The sequence below is a fragment of the Lepidothrix coronata genome, unplaced genomic scaffold, assembly GCF_001604755.1.
Source record: "Lepidothrix coronata isolate B3197 unplaced genomic scaffold, Lepidothrix_coronata-1.0 Scaffold100, whole genome shotgun sequence".
NCBI classification, from domain to species: domain Eukaryota; kingdom Metazoa; phylum Chordata; class Aves; order Passeriformes; family Pipridae; genus Lepidothrix; species Lepidothrix coronata.
The window spans coordinates 2164857-2187805 of record NW_016690280.1 but is presented as its reverse complement, the minus strand read 5'-3'; the positions used below and the strand labels follow the sequence as shown (position 1 = coordinate 2187805).

Here is a 22949-nt window from a genome sequence, read left to right as displayed (position 1 = left end):
CCGGCATCTCTCCCTGGTGCCGGAGGTGATGACACATTGGCTGCTGCCACATTGGGCTGGCAGAGGCAGGAGGAGGCAGGGAGAGGGGCAGGGTACTCCTGCTGGGCTGCCCCTTCCTTGGAAGTGATGGGAGGCGAGCAGTGCATGCTATTCCCAGAAAGGAAAGGTCAGGGTGCAGAGCTGTGTGTGATGAGCCTCCAAGGCAGAGCCAGTGGCAGTAGGAGGGGCCCTGGGGGTGAAGTTGTGGTTTCTAGGCATGACTTGTGGATGTTGGCCAGGAGAGACAGAAATGAACTGGGGAGAAGGGAAAGGATTGTTGGTTTGGAGTGAAGCATGGGGCGCTGCAGAATTGGTGACCTGGGGCATGATGAGTGATCCCTACCAGACTGCAAAGCCCCCCTGCATCTTAGAGAGACCCAGGATGGGGCCTGGCATTGTATTTGCTCGGGCTTGGCCTCAGGCTGGGCTGGCCCCAACCCTCCATTCCAGGGGCAAACCACTGCTGAAAACCACGCTTGGATTCACTTATCTGGCTGCAGGGTAGGATTTCAGATTACTACAGCTACAGGACAGAGCTTTGGGGATTTTCCTTTCCGATATGATTTGCAAAGCCAAAGGCTTGTAGCAAAGTCAGAGTGAATTCACAGATGTTTTCTTTCTCTGCCTAAGAATCCTCTTTAACACTCAAAACTCAGGAGGGAAAACATAATGATAAAACTGGACAGGGCCAACTCTTTTAGCATAAGTTTGAACAACTGCAGCTTACTGACGGCCTGTGTCTAAGGAGGCTCCTGTCAGCTCTGCCATTAAAGTCATAAATACAGCAAACACCAGTGATGGAAAGAGGACTCTAATGGTTGAAGGGATAGATGGAGGCAACCAAATAAGAGAGGCTATATGCCCAAGAAGAGTGTAAAAAGATTAAATGACTGGAGATGAAAAATTGGTCCTAAGAGGGACAATGAGTCAAGCATCAGCAGGAAACTCAGGTTGGACAGCAAGAGGCTGGATTCCATGGAAAAGGAGGGAGAAGGTACAAATGGGCTGGAAAATGCCATGAAAGTAGGATCTGCATTTCCGTGCAGGCAGCCCCAGTGGTGCCTCTTCCCTCCTACATTAGTAGTTCCCCTGTCTGCTCTCAGGCAGTGTGAGATTGATGCAGCAGATGTGGCAGGGGAATGTGGCAGAACACAGGGAGAGTGGGCAGGACAGTCTCTTGGTGACACAGAATTGCTGGGGACCCGTGGGTGAGCAGGGATGGCCATTAGAGAGGCAATGCAGGCACAGTTTGTTCCCAGTGTCAAGAAGGCTGTCCAAGACAAGTGGCCAGCCTAATTTACACTCCGAGAGCAAGGAAGGTGAATGTTGTCTTATTTTTAATAACGGTATCCTCTGCCTTGTGCCATGTGACCTCCTGCAGTAGGGTTCCAGTTCTGAGAAAAGCAGGGAAAAAGCAACTCCAACCAAATGAAAACATTCTGAGATGTCCCTACTGCTGAGCTGTTCACTCCAACATCACCCACAGGATCAGACTGTCCTGTGCCTTAGTTTTGGATGGAGATATCCCTTCTCTGTACTGATATTACAGCCTTGATTCCAACATTTCTCTCTCCTGTTTCCCCTTCCAGTCAGTGTAAATGCAATGACAGTAATGAGGTGGCCTAAAGCTGACCTTGGGTCATCCAACCCTGCTAAAGCGCTGGTGTGGGGGTGTGTGATGGAGAAAGAGGGAGATGACTGTATAAGACAAATAGCTGCAGATAAATTTGGGACCTCACTCTTATTTTAACTGCAACTGGAGCGGGGTTGGGGCAGTTGCCAGCAAAGCACCTTGGCTGGGGAGTGATGGAGGGAAGAAGAAGGGTTTCACTGGGCAGGCTGGGGGGCTGGGGAGGGCTGTGCCACACCAGCACACAGGGCAATTAGAGTTTCCCAGTAGAATCCAGAGGAGTTAGGGGAACAAACGTGACGTTTGTTAAAGACACAGCTCCTATGAATGGGACGCAGCGCTTGAGAGTCTCCCTCAAAGTGCCACAGATCAAATGGCCAAGCAGAGCCTTTGCCAAATTTATTGTTTCTTGAATAAAAGCCGCAGCTGGGGAGAGCAGTGCCGAGATATGGAAACTGGGACAGACATGCTTGCATAGTGCCTGCTTGTTCTCTGGCTGGCATTAGCTGGTGTTCCTAACTTCCGATGCCCATGAGGGCTGAAAGAATTAGGAGGTGGCTTAAAAAGGCATTTTTAAATGTGTTTTCTATTAGGAGCCTTCACATGTAGATAGAGGTGCCCAGAGAAAACCAGTAGTGGACAACAGATGAAAAAAGCCTGGTATCCATTTCCAAAAATGTAGTCTACCTTATTATACCACCTTTCTTTCCCTTAGCCCCTTCTGGAGCTGGGTTATTTGAGTCATACAACCTGGTTCTCTTCTGGAGCATCTTCTTCCTCCTCTTCCTTGCAGAAGCCACGAAGACAAGCCAATGCGTTTGGGAAATCCCCTCCCAATCTTTGGCACAGGACAAGATTATATAAAGCAATAATTCATGGTTTCCTCTGAGCCCTTCCAGTTTCCTTCCCTTTCTGTAGAGGATGACTACTTCTGGAATGAGCAGCAAGCTCTCTTCCTTCTCGAAGGCCGCTCTGCTGCCTGCCAAGGCACAACTTGGAGGGTGTGGAGCAGGCGTTCCTGTCATTCTTGAGGCATGAATGCCTTTGCAGTGAGTGTCTGACAGGTATGGAGACAAATCAGGACAGCCGTCCCCCTGGAGAGGCGATGGCCTTGGTGATAAGGAGGTGTGAGTGCAGAATCACTGAATCAAAGAACCATTTAGGTTGGAAAAGACCTCTAAGATCATCAAGTCCAACTAATCACCACTTTGTCAACTAGAAAAGTTGAAGGGGAGATGGGGTTTTCCCTGGAGAAGAGCCATGGGAAGAGGCTGGGTACTTGGTGACACCAGGGATGCTGTTTGGGCTTTGGCATCAGCATTGCTCCCAGAAGTTTTTGCTGCTCTTAGTTTGCTCTTTGTTTATAATCTTGGGGTGTCTCCACAATGTGGGCCATGCCAACCAGCAGCTGTGGTTTGTTTGGAAGGGACAGGTCAGCATAGCTCACCGCTCCTGGTCTGTCCATCGTGCACACTTGTCCCTGTGGTGAACGGGGCTGCGGGCCTGTGGCCGTGCTATTTCCAGTGCCTGTGGGAATATGAGTGCCTGGTACGTGTCTGGTGTTAGTTCTGCTTTGCTGAGGTGGTTTTGCCCTGAGCAGCCCCAGAGGATATGCAGAGTGACCTGCAGCTGCACTGTGCTCCAAGAAAAGCAGGAAGGTGGGAGGCCACAGGATGGGGACCTGGGCAGGACCTTGGCTGTATTAGGGATGTAAAACTACCCATGGTCCAAATCTAGACAGGAATCGTCTTGCTGTGAAAGGTGCCCTTGCAGTAACATGGAAATACTCCTTGTCACCAGTGTTCGTAGCCATCCCTGAAAAGCAGCAGCCTGGGTCTGTAGTCACTGGGTAGAGATTGTGCTGTTACAGAAACACATGGGACTTGGTACAGCCTGAAATGTTCATTCAGGCTTTGTAAGTAATTCCTGGAGACCTCAATCCTCTGTGAAGCACAAAGGTTTTATTATGAGGTGCTCGTTGAGTTGCAGGAAGAAAGAAATACAGCGTGAAGATATCACCCTGTGCTGCAGTGACAAACATCCACGATGCAGGGCCCGGATTAGAAACAGAGCGCGCTGAGTCTGCGCTCCACTGAGGTGACTCATCTCACATCTCGGTGCCGCCTGTTACATGGAGCCTGCCAGGCACATGGTGCCTGGAAGGGCAGTGTCCCTGCACTCTGTGTCCAGGAATTTGGAGAGAAGATGCTTCACAACTACCAGATATTGTCCTTTCTTGGCTTCCGCAGCAGGAATCTGAACTCTGCCTGGTGCAGATTCACCTAATGATGAAACCCTTTTATTACTTTGCCAGAGCTGTGAGGATGGCTGTAAGACAACTATCATTCAGCCTCATGACAGAGGAGATGAGACACCAGGGCTAGACCACTGAAGGATAAGATGCAACCCTTTGCACCAAAAGGACAACCTTACCTAGTAGTAGTAAAAAGCCATTTTGTGTTATATTTGTTAGCTTTGAGTAATCCTGACTGTTCTAAAAGTGACTGCCTCCCTGCAAGCTTCCCATTTTCATTAACCTAAGTACCCGTTAATTTCCTTTCCTTCAGCTGCTGATAAAAAAGGTTGAGTTTGAAGAACTTTCTTCCTTCCCCTTCCCATCTTGTGTGATTCATCCACAGATACCTCATTTCTCAGTGGAGTGATATGAGAAGCCAGGCTAAGGAGGCAATTTCATCATGAATATCAGTGCAAATCGGGCCAGAGAAGTCGCAGGATGATAATGGTACTTTTATATACACATGCTAATTATAGCAACAGCAGAGCCAGGTCCATGCTGTAGCTTTGCATGAGGAAATCCCCTGTGGTTTCAGCCAGGAGTTCCAATTACTGTTTGTTAAAATTACTAAGAGAAACTAGACCTGTTAGGTCATGTGCATTTGTGAAAGATTTCTCTGCTGCAGTGCAAATGTAGGAATGGGTATACCCTGCTCAGAAGTTGCCTGAAAGTTTTTCAGGCTGTGTTTGCCATTTGCAGAATTACAAGATGCTCACCCTTTCCCTGGATAGAAGAGTCTCACCATCTCCTTCGTCCCTGTTTTGCCCCTTGGCTCACAGCTGCTCTGTCCTGATCACTCCTCCTGAGCTGGCACACCGCGGCCTTGCCCGCGCTGCTCATCCCATGTCTGTGCTGTGCCGCGTTTCTCACCACAGGCATCCTCACCCCCATCCCTGGCTTCTTCAAAGGATGGCCATGGAAATAACAAGCACTTTGTTGTTAATAATAGAGACAACTTAGAGATGAGCTGCTGAGTGATTAAAGGGCTGCTGGACTGGTTTTTGAGGCGAGAATAATGGAGCTGAATATATGTATGCATTCCACCCGCTCCGCCTTTCATCTTCCTTACATGGAAATTGTTAACGTTTGACTTCCAGTAATTTATGAGAAGTTCAGTTATAATTTCCACACCCCTCTGGATGGATTTCTTTGTCACAGAAAGCACTCTTTAATTGCACATCAGAGGTTCTTTATTGGCCATTTCAGCTGGCAGCTGGAAACTTCTGTGGTCCTGAGCCCTACTCTGTCCTCCTGTCACTGTAGTGAGCCCTTGTATGACAGGGCCAAATGTGGAGGAATCAGACAATGTCCCATAGCTGCTGGTCACTCTCTATAAGAAGTTCAGGTCCTTCAGATTTCAGTGCTGTCTTAACAATGAAACTGATTTAAAATATAACACACCTGAAAGCCTTCCATATCAAACCATCAGAGGGCTGCAGACGAGTTACTTGAACCCCTCATGAATACCAGGGCTCTCATTCCTGCAGAAGTCTTAGGACCACCTATTTTTAAATGGGGTTTAAGGTTACAGTTGGGCTTCCCAGCAGGGTCAGGATGCTGTTAGGTAAGATTTGGATCTTCCTAAACAGGAGGGAAATTACAGTAAATAAGTGACTGAAATTAGAACCTTGTGTCCTTTTAACATTTTACCTCTGCCATTTCTGCAAGTTCCTGGGCTTTTTCTTCTGCAAGGATTGTCTCACTTTGAGCCCAGAGCGGGTCAGGAGGACAGGGTTTGCTGTTGTGTCCTGTGCAACTGAGATTTGCCCTGGAAAGGGTGGGTAAGGTGATTCCAGCCTCCTTGGCTGAAAACTCAGCTGAAGACAGAAGTAGCTGCTGCTGAAGAAGGGCAAGGGCAGGGGCACTGGAGGAAGGGATGCATCCATCCAGGGTGCAGCAGGTCACCGTGACTGAAACCATGAGATCATCAACATATTGAGCTCCACCCCGCAGGGAAATCTTTTTATACCTCCATGGCAGATGCCAACCATTTGCTCACTCACTGAAGAAGGTGCTTGCCAGAGAGTGAAGCAGAAAAGCCCCTGAGGGCTGAGCTGCCCGTGGTGCAGTAACCAGCTTGAAGTTGGGCTCTGGGAAAATGGGTTGTGTTTACCCAGGTGTGATGCCTGCTCCACCCATGGATTCCTGGCCCTGCCTTCACGCTGTGCCCACTGCAGGGCTGTGTTGTGTCTGCCAGTGATACCATCAGCATCACTTCGTGCCAGCCCCTGCTCGGGCGGCTTCACTTCGCCTTGATGAAGGGAACCAAAGCATAGTGTGAACTCGGCCGTGGCGAGGCTGAGTGTTTTCCACACAGGTTTGGCTCTGTAAACCCTGGGAGTATTTATCGTCTTTGGCACAAACCACTGTGCCTCACCCTTTGATGTGGGTGAGCAGGATGAGGGAAAAAGAATTGGACTTACTCTCATCAAGTAGCAGCTACTCCTGAGTGAACAATTACCCAAGGCAATTTTGGAAATGAGACTTAAGCTCCTGAGCTGCTTTTGAAACTGTTGGTGATGTGTTGCACAAGGACAGCTAAGGCTCTGTCTCTCTCCCTGACTCTTGCAATTATGCATTGCTAATACAGTTGTCACTGATTTAATGGGATGATGGATCCATAGGACTCCTCAAGAGCAGTGTCCTCCAAACATACATGGATATAACCATGAGTGGGGGTAATTGCCACTTAGACTCTCCTTCAGGTTGTTTGTGTGACTCCAGCACACACAGTGAGAAATGAATGTGTTTGCTATTAGGTTATTAAAGGGTGGGCTCAGTTCAGCGCAAGCTGTGTCTCACCTAAAAAAATCCACTGCGCAGGCTCGAAGGGTTAATGACCTTTCCCAAATCTTCGCTCGCGAAGACTGGCCATTATTCCTGTGTGAGGTGAAAAATAGGTTCATTTTTAATAAATGAAGTACTGTGAGGAGGGGGTGGGAAGGAGTGCTGATAGACACTCCACATGTATGTGGGTAGAGAATGTCTGAGGGGCATAATACGTTGCTCAGTCTTCAAAAGATTTTCCTCTTGTCCTTAGATGGGAGACAGCATCATGTGGGGACACACCACCCCAGGTCTGACCTCAGTGCTGTGCACTGCAGCCCTGCATGGCTCTGCTACATTCACAACCTTATCTGATGCCTCATTGCACTCTGGCTGTTTGAGAGGAGGCCACTGGCATTGCAGCTCAGGATTCTCCAGGCTTTTTTAGTCTTAGAAAGCAGAGGTGAGAAACTTCTGCTGAGAGCCCCTATAAAGGGGGGGGGAGCTGCTTTTTGTTATGCCATATACAGGTTAGGATTGTCTGCAGGGGTGTTCACAGAATCACAGAATGTTAAGGGATTGGAATGAACCTTAAAGATCATCTAGTCCCAACCCCCCTGCCATGCTAAGAAAGGGTTAATGCCACACCCACCTCCCCAGAGCCACGTGTGTCCTGCAGGACAGTCTCATTGTGCAGCCTGGCTGTGGAGAAAGGGCTGTCACGGGGATGGCCATGCTGTTTATACTCCTTTTGTGTTATTTCTGTAACTAGTCAGAGTTGCTGCTGCCACCGGAGGGGAAGGACTCGAAGTCTCCGGATGGTTCCTTTGTGCTGAATCACTTAAGCAACTGCCTTTCCCCAAACATTAGCAAACTGTATGGGATCCCAAAGTCTGTCTTAAGAAAACTTCAAAAACCTGTGGCTTTCCTTTCTTCTCTCTTTTTCCTTTGTTTCCCTTGTTCTCTGCCTGCTCCCTTCTGAACCGTTAACGTTTGTGGCAGTGACAAGTTTTCGAGCTTCCCTCAACTATCCCAAGGGGCACCAGCGTATCTCTTACTTCCCAGTGGCAGCAGCAATACCTTAACAGGTCAAACTTTGTCAGAATTTAAGGCTCTAAAAAAGACCTTTATGAGCCTTAGCCCCTCCTGAGAAGAGAGAGCGTTTCCTACCCTGCTCGAGCATTAACATTTCACCAGTTTCTCTTTCTGCTTCGATTCTCGTTCACCAAAGCAACTTTCCTTTCACCCCAAGCACCTGCTGTAGTCTGTCTGAAAGGCACCTGAGGCCCTGAACGAACCAGTCTGCCCAGGGCAGCCTCTGAGATCTTTCACCTCTCTGGGTGCAGACCTCTGCAGCAGCAGGATGGTAGTGGAACCGAAACTGGTGATTTCCTCCTTCCTTCCCAAGCTGTGATGCTTAAAAAACATCACCAAAGTTACATTTGGGAACAGCTGTTTTTGAGCTGTCCCATGGCCTGAATTGTCCTGTCAAATATGAAACTGCGATGGAGTGATTGGAAATTACAAGAACTGAATTTCTCTCATAATCACCCCTCATGGGCAGCTGCTGCCCTGTCCCTTGTCCTCTTTTCCACATCCCAAGAAGTCAAGCAGGTGGATAATGCACAGTTTTGGAGAGCAAGTTCTTCTAGGGGTAAGAAAGGAATTTATTAGAATAAAGATTTATATTTTTTTTTGTGAGTAAAATGGCATCTGAGATGTCTCTGAGTCTAAATTAGTATTCACATTACCTCATTAGACTTGTTAGTCATAAACTTAGCCCCAGTGTTAGCTCACACGTTCATCAGGAGATGTTAGAGCTGTGCAGAGCTGGCTGAGGACTGGAGATTTGGAAACCAGATTCATGTCACTAGTGGTGCTGGCTAGCTAATTGCCCTGGATCAGATCCTAACCCCTTATCTGCTGGGTGGGAGAGACAATGCTTCTTTCCCGAGTGCTTCGAGATCAGCAGATGAAATGCACCATTTTGAAAATGAGGGAAATGCTTTTGTGCTGATGTAAACAGGCCAATGCCTTTCCTTCCTCCTTCCTCCGAGCCACCAGTGGGACCACGCTCCAACACCAGCCACCAGCCACACACCACAATGGTGAGGCTGCAGGCAGGAGAACCTCCTTCCTTCTCAAGGAGGGTCACAGGAGCCATTTCCTCTGTCTGGCCTCGCTTCAGATCCTTTCTGGCACCACGTGGGGCCAGTGCTGCTGCACGTCACACTCTGGCTGTAACAGAGGAAGGAGGAGAGCAGTGCAGAGACGGGCTGGGCAGCAGGAGTGTCTGAGGTGGATGGACACAAACCATCCGTGTCCTTCCCTGGAAAGGCTCCGTTCCTTTCCAGTAGGAAAGGAAAACCCAGCAGCCACCAGCTCGGGGTGTGTGGAGCAGGCTCAGCAGGGCACAGCAACTAGTGACTGTGGTGGAAGCAGCTTGTTCAGCCTCCCTGGGCTCTGTGTGGGGTTCTTAGGCTGCCTGAGGATAAGGGACTCAGTCACAAGCCATTTCCCACATCCACTGCAGTTGCACTGGTGCCCTTGGGATCAGAGATCATCCTCACTGGAGCCTTGCATGGGAATATTGCCTGTGAGGAGAGGCAGCCACAGAGCTGCATGTGAGAGATGGAGTGAGGGTGTTCTCTGCACTCTTGCTGCCTGTCCTCCAAGGAAGAGTCTCAAGGGAACCACAGCAGCATCACAAAAGCTCACAGCAAAGCACAAACAGGGATGTTAAGTCTCTGTGTTTCCAAAGGGAGGGATGACAGTCCTTGGTTTCTCCTGGCCTGAATTCAACCTGTGTCCCTGTCCCTTGTTCAAGGTGACAGCCATGCTGGAAGTGCTCAGTTCAGTAGGCAGAATTTAGATTAGAACAGTGTGGGGAGCTGTGACTGCCAGTTATGGGTGTATGAATGTAGGAAATGCACCATATTCCTCTAAAAAGAGAGATTCTGTGCTCTGGTCAGCCACGGGACAGCTGGTTTGGATGCATGCCAGTGGACTGGAAGCAGAGATCTGTATTCTCCAGATTTCTTCCCCATTCCCTTATCTCCAGCTGGCTCACTGGTTTTGTATTGGATCTCTGGCTCAGTTCCTCTTTACTAGCAATGATATGCTGGGCATGAGAAAAGCTCATTCCTCCCACTTTATTCAGTAAAAAGGAAGGCATTTACAGGGAAAAGGAGTAGATTTGCTTTTGCTTGTTACCTGTGGGATCCTTGCACCAGTAGAGCATGGACATAGCCTTGAGGGACCCTGTGATGGGACATATAGCTTTGAGGGACTCTGTGATGGCTTCATGATGGTTTCTGTTAAACCTTGACAGCTTTACTCCAAATTTTCTGTGTTTGGTCTTTCAAATCAGACCTTTAAGAACAATTTCTCACTGGAGTGTTGTGGTGGCTGCTGCCAGCTCATGGAGTCCCTCAACTGAGCTGAGAGGGATCCTCTCAAGTAGGCATCTCCCCATGCCACAGGATATCCCTGTTTTTTGTGGTAGGAAACAAAATCCTAGCTGAGCTCTCACTGTGTTACCAGGCAGCTGTCCCGTGACATTACTGGACTTTCTAAAATAGAAATTCATTTAGCATTTTCCCCTGACCCCAAGTTATTTTGCATAAAACAATTAAACAGACCACCCAAAATCAATTTACAAGTTGTCCAAGAAATCCTTGGAACAACTGTAGGAAATCAGAGTTCAGACCTGAATTCCACATGTGATGGCGCTAAATCTGGGGAAGGATTTTCATTGCTTGAAGCCAAATGTCCACAAATATTTCTTTCTTGAAATGTGGGAGCCTTTTAGTGTGAATCCCCTCCAGGCATTCACAGGCACCTGCTGATATTCCAATTCTGTCAGATCCCTGGCCCTTCCTCATCCAAAGGACCATTGTTTGCTATTTTCGTATGAGGATTTGCATCTAAAAGCAGGGCAGGGAAGGTACCTGGGCATAATCTCTGTCATAGTGGCCCTTAAATTTGCTTCAAAGTAACTGTCTTCCATTACGGCTTCCATTAAGTATCTTCCCTTCCTACAGTCCTCCCACTTGCCCTGATATTCACAGTTGCTACATTTGAGTGAATTCTATCAACTCCAAAGAGTTGAGTGTGTAATAGCAGCACATGACCTAATGCATTGCACTATTGACAGGAAAACACAGTGAGGAAAATCACTATTTGCCAAAAAAACCCCAAACATAAAACCCCAGAAAAGCATTTCACAAGTCTCCCAATACTCCAACAATCAAGAGCTCCTGCTGGAGATTGCAGGATTTTACAGTTTTAACAGTTTCAAAGAGAGCTGTTGCTCTGTTGGGAACAATGTTCAATCTGTTCAATGATTGAAAAAACCCCAAAGCAAACAATGTCCTTCCCACTTCCCCAAAATTCAACAAAATAAACAAACAATCCCCTTAGAAAAGCTGGGGCAAGAGAAATAGGATAACATAGCCTGTTGCTTTGCAGCTGTTCACATTCTGGCTGCTTTCCAGAGTTACTTTGGTGAGCCTCTGCCAGGAAAAAAAAAAGTAGTCCTTCAAACCTAGAATTTGATGAGGACATTATTTCTTAGCAAAGTAAGTGAAGATGCAGGTTTGGGATTCAGCAATGGAACTGACATCTGCACCAATGTAGGAGCCAGTGATCTTCACCAAGAGCCTGGCAGAGCTGAGGAATACCCTAATCTTGGGAGATCTGTGTTCTTCGAGTGGTCATAAAGGACACAGAGAACCTGGATCTTCAGATGGGTTTGATACCAGATCCAACAAGTGGAGAAGTTGAGTTAATTTAGTGCTTGCGTGGTGGGGAGCAAGCTGGGCATGTGCTAAGAACTGACACTAACTGGAAAGTTGTGTCCAAGTTTGGCTTTGTGGCACTGGCTGCTGGATCCTCTCGCATAGGAGAGCTCATGGGGAAGGAGCTGATGGATAGATTATAAAATGTCCACAGGCACTTCCAGCCATTCCTGAGGCTGTGACCTAGGAGTCGTGGATGAACTCTGTGGAGGAAAGATGCTGTGTCAGAGCCCTGTAATAAAATAAGGGGCATCACCATGTGTCACTTGGAACATCACATCAGAGAGACAAGTACAGAGATGCTCTAAAACACAGGTTTGGGTTCCAGAAAACTGAAAAGGATGAGATGGAATTTTTTTCCTCTCCTAAGTAAATGTGATCACAAATAAGCCTAAGTCTGGGATTGGTACCCGCTGGGGTTCCTTGTGCCCTTATGTTACACTTTGGCTTCTTATCATGCATTAACAGGTTCTTCTTTTACCTTGATCTGTGAAGAAGCAACTGATGCTTCATTTCCTGTTGCTGTGCCCTAGGATTCTTTTCACACCCTGCACTTTTAACATATGCTGTTTAAAGGTTATAGGAGGAATTGTTGGCAAATGGTAGATAACAGGTTGCTGACACATGATAAAATAGCAAGAGTTTCCAAGGAGAAATTAAAGAGACAGGAAAGGAAAGAGGGGAGAGTCTGTAGACAATCTGTGCCAGTCTTGACTAGGCTGTGAGACCTGTTTAGATGCAGAGACTGTGCATTGCAAAGCTGACAGACTGTTCTGTTTTCTAGAGTACTGGAGGACTATAGAGTGAAATTCCATCTTCCTCTGCCTCACTCCACCCTGAATCTGATGGATGCTTAGAGAAGAGCTATTCACCTGCCTTGCAGGCACCTACATTGGTCTGAGGACTGGGCTCCATTGCTCTGGAAATCCAGCTCTCAATGGAGATTTCCACAGTGTACATTTCAAATGGAGTGAAACAAATCTAAGATTTAGGGAATCACAGAATAACAGAATGGTTTGGGTTGGAACAGACCTTACAGATCATCTATTTCCAACTCCCTCCCATAGGCAGGGACACCTTCCACTAGACCAGCTTTCTCCAAGCCACATCCAACCTGGCCTTGAACACTTCCAGGGATGGGGCAGCCACAGGTTCTCTGGGCAACCTGTGCCAGGGCCTCACCACCCTCACAGGAGAGAATTTCTTCCTAATATCCAATCAAAACCTACTGTCTTTCAGTTTGAGTTCACTCTCCTCCTATCACTCAAGTTCCTGATTTGCAAAACCACTTAGCAAAGCACTAAGACAATCTACTGCTGATCTACAGCCTAGGGTCAGAGTGGGAATTTATTCCCTCTTCATCCTTTCCTTGACCCTTGGGAAATGCCCCATGGGAGGCATTTCAAACTCCCACTGTGACTATGTGGGCACTAGTCCATTCCCATTGACTGAAAAGGTCATTTTTACTTTCTCATCAGATCTTCACCCTTCAGAGTAGCTGTCCTTGAGCCTGGGATATCTTGTGAGTAATGACCAAAAACGATTTCATCATCAGACTTCCACATCTTCTAAGGCTGTAATGAAACAAAAGAAGGGAATGTAAATTAGTGATATCCTGCTGGGTAAGTAGTTAACAAGATGGAAGCATGTGGCCTGACCCTGTGGGATGCGGGTGGTCCATCCGTCCCGTTGTGCTTCTCTGGTGAGCAAATCTGAAATTCCCACAGGTGAACAGGCACAGGTCAAGAACAGAGGCTGCAAGGTTTCTTCAGCCAACTTCTGTTTTGAATATTATGCTTTCACTTGTGAACCCTGAGGAATTCAGATCTCAAGGCAGAGGAAATGTTGGAAGAGGTCAAGCGAGCTGTGCTCTCTTCGTGTCACTTGGAGCAGCAAACAGCCTGCATTCCACGGCAACATCTGATTTTCTGCTTTTACAAGGCAGATGTTTAGGAGAAGTGATCTGCTGTTTATTTTAATTGCCATCTTCCAAACCTCTTTCCTACGTGCGCGCACACATTCAGAGACCATAAATAAGGATTCCTCAGATTATGCCGCTATTTGGGTAGCTGGCCCTGTCTTCCATCAGTGCCTGGACAGGGCTGTGTGCTGCAAACCCTGTTCCCCCTGCACATCAGTTTTACTGTAGCATAAATTAATTAGGTCTAAATCCTTTCTCAATGACACGAGCATAAATCTGAAATTGCTCCGCTGACGTCAGCTGATGGCAGTGTAAAGGAGAGTTAGACTCCTTGACTTCAGAATGTTGCTGATTTACACCAAGACAAGTGCAAAAGAACTTGGGCTCAGCATGTTCTAGCACTGTGTTACTGAACAGCAGGCCAGAATTTGCTCTGGGGTACAGTGATGATAACAGAGATCAGTTCCATGGATTTTGCTGGCATTAAATTGATGAAAATGAGTCATAACTTCACCACAGTTTGGGTCTCAAAGAGCTCCATGTAGTAGGTCATTAATGAAAAGAAAGGATAAAACAATGCTCCTGTGTAAAGTGATTAGTCCCACTGTCTGACACCATTCCAGGAGTGTCATACAGGGATGAATCCAACCATTTGGCTTGTGATGTGATGATGGAGAGCAATGCAGCAGTACCCTCATATCTTGATGAAAACCAGGCAGAAGTTCATGGAGGAACTGCTGGTCCCAGCTGAAGGCAGAGGGGCATGTGTGTGGAGGAACTGCCCTTGCAACTAGTGCCAAGAGCTGGTCTGTAAGAGTGGGAATGCCGGCTGCACTTTTCTCCTCCAAGAGGACACAAAGAGTTGTAGGCACCCTGTGCTGGCAGCATTCAGGGTGTTAATCCTTACTCACTTATTTCTCTAGATTTTCCTACACTTTGTTTCTAATGGTTAGAAGTGAGAGTCTATAAAAGAGATGCCAGTCCCTCTCTCTGCAGTGGCTTCACCTTTCAGACTCTGGGTTTAAGCAGAAGGAGACACAAACTAGATATTTCTTCTTGAAGCTGTAGGGCTTCCCAAACAACCTTGCTGCTTAAAGAGACTTTGGCAAAGAGTACCTGGATTTCTGGTGGCTGCTCTATAGAAGTTAGAGAGCCCAGTTGTCACCCCAAAGTCCACCAGCCTTGCTCCACGAATGCCACTGGAGAAAAGCTGATTTACACTCCTCTTCTGTTGGCATCTGGCCAATCTCTTAATTGTTCATAAGTGACTTTTTTAATAGCACACATTTGCTCTCAGTGGCTTTGTTTGCCCACAATGAAGTGCAGTCATGTGTGGCGTAGCTGCTTTAAAGCAGCAGATTGAAACAAGGTCCGTGTGAACCACCAGGTAACCTGGGGCTGCCACAGAGTAGGACACGGGTTTCAGGAGCCCAGCCTGATTCTGTGACCCCATTGACAGTGACCTCCCTGTCCCACACTCAGAAGGTGACCCCATGGAGATGGAGTGAGAGCTAACAGAGCACAGCTCCAGTTTTACCACCCATTTTGTTCTCACTAGAGGTGGACAACTTGACTGATGCCTTCGCTGGTAGGGAGTGGTGGAGTTTACCAGAAGTGAAACAAAACTGTGATTATTGTCATGGAAACCAGAGCCTGAATGTGAAGCTCATCCAATGGGGCAACAGGAAGAGGACATTGGACTTCATCTCCTATCAAACTGTGTGTGCCTTGGATTTCGAACACCAGACAGTCACTATTATAATAACCTTGTCATGAGATATCAAGAAGCATTGGCTTCCTTTGTATTCCTGGGAAGAACTAAACCAGGCTCTTGGGGACTGGCCTGTGAAGGATGGGGTTTCTTAGCAGCACCACTCTAAAGAGCAAAACTCTTTCCAGTTATGACAGGCAGCAATTAAACCACAGGGGCTGAGGGATGCAGAGTTGGAAACATAATCTCGCTGTGCTTTGTGGTTCTACTTCCTGAATGCAAACATGCAATTATTTTAGAGTATTCCCTCTTCCTTCTCATTCGAACTTTACAAGTGGCTTTGCCCTGGGAGCTCATGGCATGGTTCTTGTTTTCTTGCAAGCTTACAAGCTCCATCTGTAGGATTGTTGAAGAAGAGCTCTCTGGCTTCAAGCTGATGAAAAAGGGCAGAGAAGCTTCACTCTGAGTTTCCAGATTTGTTCTGGAAAAACTCCAGCATGCTTAGCATACCACACTGCAGAAAGACACTTGATTTCATCATCTGTCCTTCATATTTGGGGAGAGCTTTCCACCCTGGTTAAACTGCTGGTCCTTGGTCCTGTGCTGCATGAATGTGGGGCTGAGGCTGTTGCCTCTGGAATGGTAGAGCTGGTATTATTTCACAAAGGAAATCTCAGCAATATTCTAAATAGATCATGAGCTGAAAGACTTTTGGGTAACAGCTGTCATAAAGAATTGTAGTGACAGGACAAGGTGGAATGGCTTCAGGCTGTAAGAGAGTAGGGTTAGACTGGATATTAGGAAGAAATTCTTTACTGTGAGGATGGTGAGGCACTGACAGAGGTTGCCCAGAGAAGCTGTGGATGCCCCTTCCCTGAAAGTGTTCAAGGCCAGGTTGGATAGGGCTTGGAGCAATTTGGTCTAGTGGGAGGCATCCCTGCCCATAGTAGGGGTTGGAATGAGATGATCTTAAAACATTCCGTGTTTCTGTGATAGAGTTGTGATCCCTTTAGGTTCTGATAGCCCACAGTGCCCCATGTAGAAAACTAAACAGCAGTGATTGACATGTTCAGATCATCTAAATCCAGTTGATTTAGCAAATCAGTTTCTCCTCAGCCTGGCATTTAACACTTGTCAGCCCCAGCCCACACTTCCCTGCACAGGCTGCACCTACAGAGCTAATTGCAGTCCATGGGGGCTGCTTTTAGGAGGAGAAAACACAAAAGGTGAAAGACTTTTCTTCCTTCTGTGCACAGTACAATCCTTGCCAGTAAGGTGAGGTACAGACTGGGGTTGTGAATGTTTGAAAAAGGATGGATGGAAGGAAGGAAGGAAGGAAGGATATACTTTGCAAGGCAGATGGAGTGTGAGTAGTCCTTTTAAAGAGATGCTGGCAACTAACACTGTTGTGAATTATCTCTGTCATGTTGGAACTTCATCTTCTATTTGCACAAGAAATATAACTTCATGTTAGATACCAAGAATTTTTCTGAGAGAGGCATTGTGTTCCCAAAGAACAGATATGTTTTTTTCCTTTGTGCAGATCCATTCTGGCTTTAAACCTGCTTTCTTCTCACATGCACAGATGATAATCTTTTACATGTACTTATTAAAAAATATCACTTTCAAAAATTAAAAACACAGGCATATTTTGTACTTGTTCCTTTCTTTACCTCATGATTAATTTCCCATTTTCCCATCTGACAAGTCTGTCATTTGAGTATCTCCACAATCAAGAAAAAGCCCATTTTTTTCCCTTTTGTAGATTCACTGATATTAAAAGCAGAAAGAAATGTGTTCTCATCTCCTGGGCAGCTGACCTGTTTGTAGAGATGTATCTATTTATCTTTAGTGTGAGGGTGGTGAGGCCCTGGCACAGGTTGCCCAGAGAAGCTGTGGCTGCCTTATCCATGAAAGTGTTTAAACCCCAGTCTCTTCTGTGCTAAACTAATGGGTTTTTTTCTTTCTTCTCTATCCTACAGAGATCCCTGAGTGTCCAGGAACGGTCAAGAGCTGAATGGACCAACCTCTCTTCCTCACCATCCTGAGCTCATGAGGGCTCTGAAGAGATTGAGTGGGAGCACAGCCTTGCTTCCCTGAGCCTGGGGATGCTGTGGGAAGTGATTGCCTTGGCAAATGTCTTCATCCTAACCCATAGCCCATCGTGCATCACCTGAAGAAGAAGCTGGTGAAAGATAACCAGGGGACCAGGAAAGGCTCTGCTAGCCTTGGAGGACACCACCGGGAGACTGGCACTATGAGAGGCACTTTGCAGGAGTCACTGCTTGTGGAACCAGCTCTGGAAAGAGGCTACAGGAGCCCTGTGAACTGAAGGAGAGGGATGTCTAAATCATGATAAAAGGTAGAGAGGTTTCCTGGGCACAGCGACCTTGGAAAGCACTTTCAAAAGGGGAGTACCAGGACCACATGGTCATCTCCAGCGTCTGATTTGGAAGAGGCACAGCAAGGTCACTGCCTTATGGTCAGGTCAGGAGACCAGCAGGATGCCTGTTCGTGTGCTGGTTGGGGATCCAGATGAAACAGGAATCTGTCCAAGACCAAGAGAGAAGAAGTGTGGAAGATTGCTTTGACTTACTCTGTGCTTGTTTCTCCTTCTGGTGTCTTCTCTGTCTACCTCTTCTTCTCTGTAGGCCCATATACATCATGTGGGGCCCAGACTCTCACAAACAAGCAGAAGGATTGGCACAGGGCAAATCCTGCCCAGTGCAGATGCAATGTGGCCTTTGTTTGCTCCTTGTGCCAACAAATGTGCAACTGTCATGCCTGGACTTCAGACAGGAGAAAGGCTGGAACCTGACAGTCGTTTCACTTGCAAGCAGTCACATTCTAGCATGACCAGCCACCCTTGGGAGCCAAGTTGTAACACCTGAGCCTCAAAACATCATAGAGCATCTGTCCCTCTCCTGCAGCTGTGGGAAGGAGCATATGGACAGGCTGCATGCTCAGCTCCTGCTTCTTGGATTGGGAAAAACTCATTAAGCAGTGAAAGAGACAGATGTGGAGGGAGTGACGGATCTCAGGCAGAAAACAGTAGGAAAAACTGACTAAAAACCATAGGAAAATGTGCACCTTTGACTTGCAGATGGTGGCCCAGCTGTGGACTGTCATGCCCAGCTGGGCAGCGGCAGATGTCTGGTCACTGAGCTGCTCCCAGAGGCCTGGGCAAAACATGCTGGTACCAAACTGTGCCGGGAGCCCCATCTCAGACCTTCTCTCCTGGGCTTCCAGCTGCAAACCTCTTCCCTCATGTGCAATTGTATTTATTTATTTATTTTCTTGCTGCTTGATGTGAAGCTGCTAAATGAGCCACCTCCCCACAAACACCCTCAGCCAAGAGAGGATGGAGGGAGGGGGCGTGTGGTGTGTCTGTGCAAGGGGACTGGGCAGAGGAGCAGGAGAGAGGGACACCTTCCAGGAGTAACCTTCTAGTGGAAGCTGTCCTTGCCCATGGTGGAGAGGTTGGACTAGATGATCTTTGAGGTCCCTTCAAACCCAAACCATTCTGTGATTCTATGATAAGCCTTGAACGAGATGCCTCATCCCTGAAGGTGTTCAAGGCCAGGTTGAATGGAACTCTGAACAACCTGGTGTAGCAGAAGGTGTCCATTCTATGATTCTATGATGTGGACATGCCTACAGAGGGAGCATACAAGGCAGGAGGAAAAGGCTGCAGTGAAACCCCAGTCTCCCTGGGGTGAGGGTGCAATTTTGCTCTGTCAAGAACTAAGGACAAGCTGGGTAGAGCTTTGTTGGGAAGGACAGCAGGACAGCTGCAGCCTGCATAAGCTTGGGAATGTCCCTGTAGCCAAATGTCCTCCATGCATCTGTGCTTGTGCAGGACATTGTGCGAGTTGCTCACCCAGGTTGTGCCCTCCCAGCACTCCCTGAAGCAAACTTACAGTTTCTGCACTTGCAGGAGGACATATCCCCAGCCATGCAAGTTCCCACCAGTGTGTTCACTGAGGTTATTAAACCAGGTATTAACCTGGCAGCTTTTTCTGCTCTGGACATCCATCACAGACCCATTTGACACAGGCAGTTTGAGACCAGCCTCTTGAGGCAGGGCTGTAGCTGTGCTGTAGTGGTTCATGCTCAGCCTTGGCTGTTCCTACCCTTCTACCCCTTTTGCCTAAAAACTGGCACACCAGCAGCATCCACTCATGGTCAGATATCCCATTTTATGGAAAGTCTGTCTGTCCCACTGCAGAGGGGAAAAATTTCTCTGGGAGAGGGTGGCTGTCCAGTGCCCTGCTACTCTCCCACAGCTCCCACGCTCAGGAGGGACCAGGCTACACTGACATCCCTTGGTGCATCTCCCAGCTGCTCCAGGAAAGCCTGGCTTCTCCCATACCCTTCCCTCTGAGACGCCCCAGCAAGGCTTTGTCCAAACCTGTGTGGCTGCTGACTGGAAATATTTCCCAACAAAACCTGTTCCTCCTAAGATTCTTGGCTGGTTCTAGTCACTTATTATGTACTGGAAACACTATCTGTGGGATTAGTTTTCAGGTTAGAGACATGCATGTAGTTCTTTTTCTCACAAATCCCCTGATGTGCAAGAGCAGGTTGCAGCAAGTGGAATGGATGCACTTGCTCTGATCATTTGCCAGCATGGCCCAAAAGCAGTGACCTGCTCATTGCTGATCACTGCCTTGCAGAGCTGTACGAGTTGGAGACAGAAGAGGTGTATTACAAATCCAACTGCCTCTGGCCCTTCAGGCTTGTTCCATATATTACTTACTGGTGGTGTGCTGGGTCTATTTTTAAATGCCCTGACACCAGGGTTATTGTGCTGTCCTTTGGGAGACTGCTCTGTGCTCCAAGTGAGGAGCTGTTGTTAGTTTTCCACCTGCATTTTCTCTTGAAAACTTCATTCCATTATTCCTAGTGATGCTCTTCAAATACCTGCTGTTCATTATGTTCTGCCACTTGACCTGCACTCTTCTTTCTCTTCCAAGAACATCTCTGGCTCCCTGATCACTGCTGCTCCCTGTCCTTCCCATGGCTCGGCACATGATGAGCCTGTTCATTAATTCAGCCATGCTGAGTTTGTCAGGGATATGTACCCACCACTGGAGCAGCCCGGAGTTCTGGCAACACCCAGTCTCCCAAGCAGCTGTGGTGCTTCTCTCTCCCTCATTGAGAAGCTTTGTGGGGTGCAAGGAAGGGGCAGACACAGAGATGTGTCCAAAAGCCGATCAGTGTTGGCAGTGAGCACCTGTTTCCCAAGATATACGGAAGAAATTCTTCCCTGTGAGGGTGGTGAGGCCCTAGAACGGGTAGCCCAGAGAAGCTGTGGCTGCCCCATCCCTGGAAGTGTTCAAGGCCAGTTTGGACAGGGATCTAAGCAACCTGGTCTAGTGAAGGCGTCCCTGCCCATGGCAGGGGGTGGAATGAAATGATCTTTAAGGTCCCTTCCTAGCCAAACCATTCTGTGACTCTATGATCCCACGGGAAGTGACCCCTGTTAGGGACAGCGCACAGCCAAGCCCCCATCTCAACAACAGCTCTCTGCAAGGAGGGAGCCCCACGCCCTGTGAGCGTGGGGGGGATTGGCAGGCTCAATGCACATGGAGAGCTTGTGTGGGGATCCTGTGTGTGCAGAACTCAGCTGGAGCACCATCGTCATTGTAAGAGCTCTGTTCTTCTCACTGAACAAATTGTTCTGACAAATAAAGAATGAAAAATCCTGCTCTTCCCACTCTTCTTTTTTTTTTTACCCTATTCATCAGTTGGTGCCAGAGGAGGGGACTGTACCTCGATGGTGGGAATGGAAAGATGCCAGGGCAGCTCAGGAGGTGCTGGGGCTGACAAGGAGGAGAGGTTGGGTGCAGTCAGGATAGCCAGGGGAATCCAAAACACAAAATGCACCAGAGCAGGTGGCAGGGCTTTTCCTTTAAGCTTCCTGGTGCTGTTGAGTGATGGGTTGCAATATCTCCAGGTGCTGTGGGAATGGGCTGTGGGACCAGCCTAGGGAGGAGCTGAGCAACAGCAAGGCAGTGGGTGTGGGGCTGCAGGTGCTGGGGGGCTGAGCAGGAGGAGGTTTGGTCAAAGAAACCAAGGAGAAGGAAAAAAGACATGAAAGAGAGTGCTGAGTCTCCCAAGGGTTTCACAGAATGACAACAGAGGAATCTGAAGTCTCCCACACGGCAGTGTGTCACCCCATGGGCTGGTTCCTTACGCACACTTCAGATCAGTGGTGGAGCAGAAAGCTCCTTAACTCCTCCTCTCAATCCCCAGCTGTTCTCCCCAGTGACCCAGGGTAGGGTGGCAGTGACAGTGTTACAGCTTTTCAGAAGCATTTGTCAGGGGAAATTTTGGTCCCCAAACAACGAAAGAATCAAAACCGACACATTTCCAACAGAATTCATGATGAGACAATTAATCATCCCTATTTAAAACAGTGGAGATCCTGGAGTGCCCTAATACATAAAGATGCTTCAGGCAGTGGTTGTGCTAAGTGTTTGCAGCCCATTCTCTGGCTGCCAGCAGGCACAGGGCTTCAGGCAGCAGCACTCTCTGGGTCCACAGTGTTCCAGTGGGACCTGTATGCAGCACTGCCAGGGTAATTTGAGATTTTGATGTGCCTTCTATCACAGAACAGCATAACTGTGCACAGATCCCTGTGGTGCCATACCTCTGCTTTTTAGTGTGACTGGGAACAACAAAAACTCAGCAGCTCCCCAAGAACATTTCCAAAGTCACATTTGACTTAGACACTTCAGTGCCAGCCGCGAGTACCCATCCATCCACACTAGAGAGGCTTATCTAACTAACAGGACGAATCCCCTCCATCTCCCAGGTTTTGTATCTGGATTTACAGAGCTCTGGGGTCAGCCCTGGGTTTTGAGACTGGATAAACTGTGAGCCTTATTTGCCAAGAGCACACACCACCCCAGTGCCTCCAGACATCCCAGGATGTGTCCAAATATCTTTCCAAAGTTCCTAAAGCTTTAAAGCAATCCAGAGAAAAGAGCTGTGAGAATATTATTGCAGCACATAACTGCAATAAACCTTTTCTTCATCCTTTCATGGTTAGAGGTATGAACATGAATTATGGCAACTTAAACCTCTTGAGAGCAGCATGTAAAATTGCTTTCTCAAATGTCTGGTAAAGAGCATTGTTAACCCAAGATGTCAGTACTCACAAATGCTTCTGCCTGAATGAGGCTATTTTACAAGTCAGTTTAATCCTTCCAGGAATTAAACAACCCCTTTCCACCCTCACCAAGCAGCAGATTCACTCTTTGCCCTTGTTTTCTGACCCGTTTGTTCATTTGAGGCTCTGGCACCATCACCTCTTGCAGCAGATGAGACACATCATAACTCCCAAATGTAAACAGGCTAATAAAACCCCCACATTTGGCCAGATTTTAGGCTACCTGGCACATAGCAGAGGCAGCAGAGAAGTCAGGGTCTTCTCACATGCAGCCAGCAGTGACTGCTGCAGCTTTTAGGGTAATTTTGTCAGCTGTCATGCAAGCAAGGCTGCCAGTCCCCAGCAAGTAGGACATCTTCCTGCGGTGCCCTGTTGATTCTGGGCATAGATTTTCCTGAAGGATGGAGGATGATAGAGGGGACTGTGCCCTCAAGACCCAATCCAAGAGCAACAGTTCCCCCAGCCACAGCCACATCCCCTCATTTAATGATCCTCCTTCTCTCAGTATCCTTTTAAGAACTGCACAGCTGGGCATAAGCAGCAAGTACTTTCCCTGCTTTCCTTGTATGCCTTCTGGTGGATGTGTCCCTTTCCCTGGCCTGACACCACC

General features: G+C 47.8%; 1 protein-coding gene across 1 annotated transcript in view; it reads left to right on the top strand.

Annotated features, from left to right (window-relative positions):
* Positions 1-20877, top strand: part of ADRB2 (adrenoceptor beta 2) — a 32493-nt gene extending 11616 nt beyond the window's left edge. The window contains exon 2 of the mRNA XM_017822946.1: positions 17145-20877. Within this exon, the coding sequence (XP_017678435.1) occupies positions 17145-17179 (35 nt within the window). The 3' untranslated portion in view covers positions 17180-20877. The remainder of the gene's footprint in view (positions 1-17144) is intronic.
* Positions 20878-22949: the final 2072 nt, after the last annotated feature.